Raw genomic sequence first — 3,719 nt, 5'->3', positions numbered from 1 at the left:
TATGTACTTTTCATAAGCTCCTTTTGAAAATGTTTGAACATTTCTTTCGTGTAGATTTTAGATGCATGCATTTCCAAGGACGAGTGCAAAACTAATCTCCTTTTCAATTGTTCGTTGTCATAATCGGATTTAACCTCCTTCAGATATTGTGTCTCCAAAGCCTTTTGGGAGTTCTCAATGAATTCATTCAAACCGGTAGATGATTACACATATTCATCAAAAAAAAAATTGTAGACTCGCTTCTTGAAGTTGTGGTCATGCCGGCGGAAAAATGTTGCTTCGTGTAATAACCAATCCATTGAGTTCTAATAGCATACATGTCATTTAACCAAGCATGATCATCAAGATCTTACTTATCGACTAATTTCTCCCATCTACCTTCAAATTCTGTAGGTGTCAACGACTTGTACACACATGCATTAAACTCTGTCTTGAAGTTCGGATAATTTGTGTACAAATAAGACAACTTCTCGGGAAACTTACAACTTATATGCCATGTACAATATGTATGCTTTGTTTGTGGCATAGGCATGACCTCGGCAATGGCATTTCCCAATACAATGTCTTGATCAGTAATAATTGTTCGAGGTGGTTTATTGTCGACGGCTTCCAACCATGTCCTCAAAACCCACTTATACGATGCCTCAGTCTCATCCCTTACGAGTGCAAATCCAAATAGTATATTTTGATAATAGTGGTTTACGCCCGTAATAGGTATGAAAGGCATACAGTACCTATTCGTCCGGTAAGTTGAATCAAACATAACCACATCACCATAATTCTTGTACGCGTTAATTGACCGAGGATTAACCCACACCAAACCCTGTACATCGTACACGATTCTCATCATCTACATCCACCCGATAAAAGAAATTACCATAACTATTTCTTATAGTCCTCGTAGCAAAAGTAATCCGCACTCCGCATCACCCGAATCAAACACTTGGCGCCGAATATCACGTATGACATTACGTACGTCTTGATTAGAAAAACCAAGATTTTCAACACCCCCCTTTGTCTCGCTAAGAAACTTCATTACTTTGCTAGTCTCAATTCTCGATTTGTTAAACAACTCAATCAATGATCGCGTCATAGGATCTATGTTGAGTGATCTTTGAAAAAATTGAACTTTTTTCGGTGACACCAATTTATGATTGTGTTCTAAATCCATCGAACTAATTTGCCATTTGTCCATCTTCACTTTGTCAACAACACACATTCGAGCACCACAATTCGTTCGTGGAATTACCTCCCTAACTCGTTTTCCTTTACCAAAATCCAACGGCGTTGCTCCTACCCTTCAACCTTTTCGACAAATAAACAAACAGTATGATGGTTCATTTGTGTTTGTTCGTTTATGAGTATTCCTAATTATTATCTCGAATCCCTCTTTTCGACCATAATTCCTATAAAACGCTTCCGTATTATCCAATGTATCAAAAATCTTGCCGACATAAGGCACAACATCATTACTATTCTTAAATCCATGATTCTTTTTCTCAAACATTTTCTCATCTTTTACGTCATCAACATTTTCACCGTCAAAATTATCACCGCCAACGTTATCATCAACATTATGACCGCCAACATTATCACCACCAACATTATCACCACCAACATTATCAAAATCAACATTATCACCACCAACATTATCAACATTATGACCACTAACATTATCAACACCAATATTATCACCACCAACATTATTCATATTATCATCACTATCAAGATTTACAATATCTTCATCGACAAATAACTTACGACGAGCTACGGGGTTTCGTCTAACGGGGGTATGATAATCGTAATTATCATTTTCACTAGAAGAACTATAAGCTTTAAATAAAAAAAAGCCATCAACAATCGAAAACTAACCTTTTGAGATCACCTTTGATGAATCAATAACCAAAAAAATTGAAATTGTTGAAAGTAAATTTTAAATTGTAAAATGAGGAAGAAGAAAGTAAGTCTCAAACAAACTGTGAACACAACTCCAGCAATGAAACATTGTTGGAGTGACCCATTAAAGATGAACACCAACCAGCTTTTGGAGTCATTAAGGCAGAGTTCCTTCCGCAATCACGCATTGCGAACTCGCACTACAGCAATGAGTCATTGCGGGAAGACTCTGATTAAAATAACTTTAATTTTTCTAATTCATTTTTTTTTGTTAAAAATGAATTTTTAAATATTTTTTCGAACTTATATTTTTTATTTTTGAATTAGTTTTTTAACCTAAAATATTTAAATTAAATATTAAATTTAAAATTTTTGAGTGAAAAAGTTATTTTTAATTATTTTTTCGAAATAATATTTTCGAATTTTTATTATTACGAAATATTTGTGAGTTTTATGTTTTTAAAAATTATCATATGAGTTATTTTAGTTAAAAAAAATAATATTATCAATTTTAATAATAAAACTTATATTATTAATTTTATGTTTTTTTGTGAATTCAAACTTATTTTTGTGCAAATATTAAATCAATATCAATTTTTGTGTCAATATTAATAAAAATTGACCGGTCAAATGTTGAGGAGTTTGACCCACCTACCGCATTGGCGCATTGCGCCTCTACCTTGGCCGCAATGAGTCATTGTTGGAGGACGCTGATTAAAATATGACGGTTCTCCCCCGATTTATTTTTCTAATTCATTTTTTTTGTTAAAAATGAATTTTTAAATATTTTTCGAAATTATATTTTGTTATTTTTGATTTAATTTTTTAAACTAAAATATTTAAATTAAATATTAAATTTAAAATTTTTGAGTGAAAAAGTTATTTTTAATTATTTTTTCGAAATAGTATTTTCGAATTTATATTATTACGAAATATTGTGAGTTTTATATTTTAAAAATTATCATATGAGTTATTTTAGTTAAAAAAAATAATATTATCAATTTTAATAATAAAATTTATATTATTAATTTTATACTTTTCTGTGAACTCAAACTTATTTTTTGTGAAAATATTAAATCAATATCAATTTTTGTGCCAATATTAATAAATATTGACTGGTCAAACGTTGAGGGGTTTGACCGACCCACCGCACTGGCTCATCGCTGTAGAATGGGTTGCCGCTTTGAAGCATTGCTGCAGTTGTTCCTGCCGCATTGTGTCATTGCAGTAGATTAGTTAACAGTCTTACTCCTCAATTTCCGCAACATTTTTTTTTGTGCTTAAATTTAATTTTTGGTTTTTAAAATTCCGATTTTCAGCCTATAAATAGTGCTCTTGTAATCTCATATATTTTCATTCTATATTTTCACTTCAACATTCTCTTCTCTATTTTCCGAAAAATGGTTTTCTACTATGATTTTGACAATAACAAGGTAATTATCGATGGTGTTGCTTACGACGGGCCCGAGAGAGAAGAAGACATGGAAATAGCTCTCCGCCGTATTCAAATGGTGTTTGAGGGCAAGAAAAAAAAGGAAAATGAGGCGAAGGCGAAGGCGGAAAAGTTGAAGAAAAAGAAGGACGACGATAAGGGTCATAAAGGCGGTTCTTCCAACACCGTTAAAGCTTGATCATTCTCGTTGGAATAAAATATTTAAGTTATTATGTATTTTGTTTAAAAAAATGTACTCCATTTATATTTGAATGAAATAAATTATTTAATGTTTTATTTTTCTTGTACTTGTCCAATTTAATTTATCAATTTTTAATTTATAGTAAACAAATATAATGCTAAAAATTGAAAATATGAAAAACTAAAAAAA

The 3,719-nt window shown here is 31.5% G+C and overlaps 1 protein-coding gene across 1 annotated transcript; it reads right to left on the bottom strand.

The window, feature by feature from the left end:
* Positions 1-349: 349 nt before the first annotated feature.
* Positions 350-847, bottom strand: LOC141703702 (protein FAR1-RELATED SEQUENCE 5-like). The gene has a single exon (XM_074507142.1). It carries the CDS (start codon positions 845-847, stop codon positions 350-352), a length of 498 nt encoding a protein of 165 aa, XP_074363243.1.
* Between the last annotated feature and the right edge of the window lie 2,872 nt (positions 848-3,719).

This window comes from Apium graveolens, chromosome 2 (genome assembly GCF_009905375.1).
Source record: "Apium graveolens cultivar Ventura chromosome 2, ASM990537v1, whole genome shotgun sequence".
Classification (NCBI taxonomy): domain Eukaryota; kingdom Viridiplantae; phylum Streptophyta; class Magnoliopsida; order Apiales; family Apiaceae; genus Apium; species Apium graveolens.
Note: the sequence above shows the minus strand (reverse complement) of the source record. Positions and strands in the feature narration are given on the sequence as shown.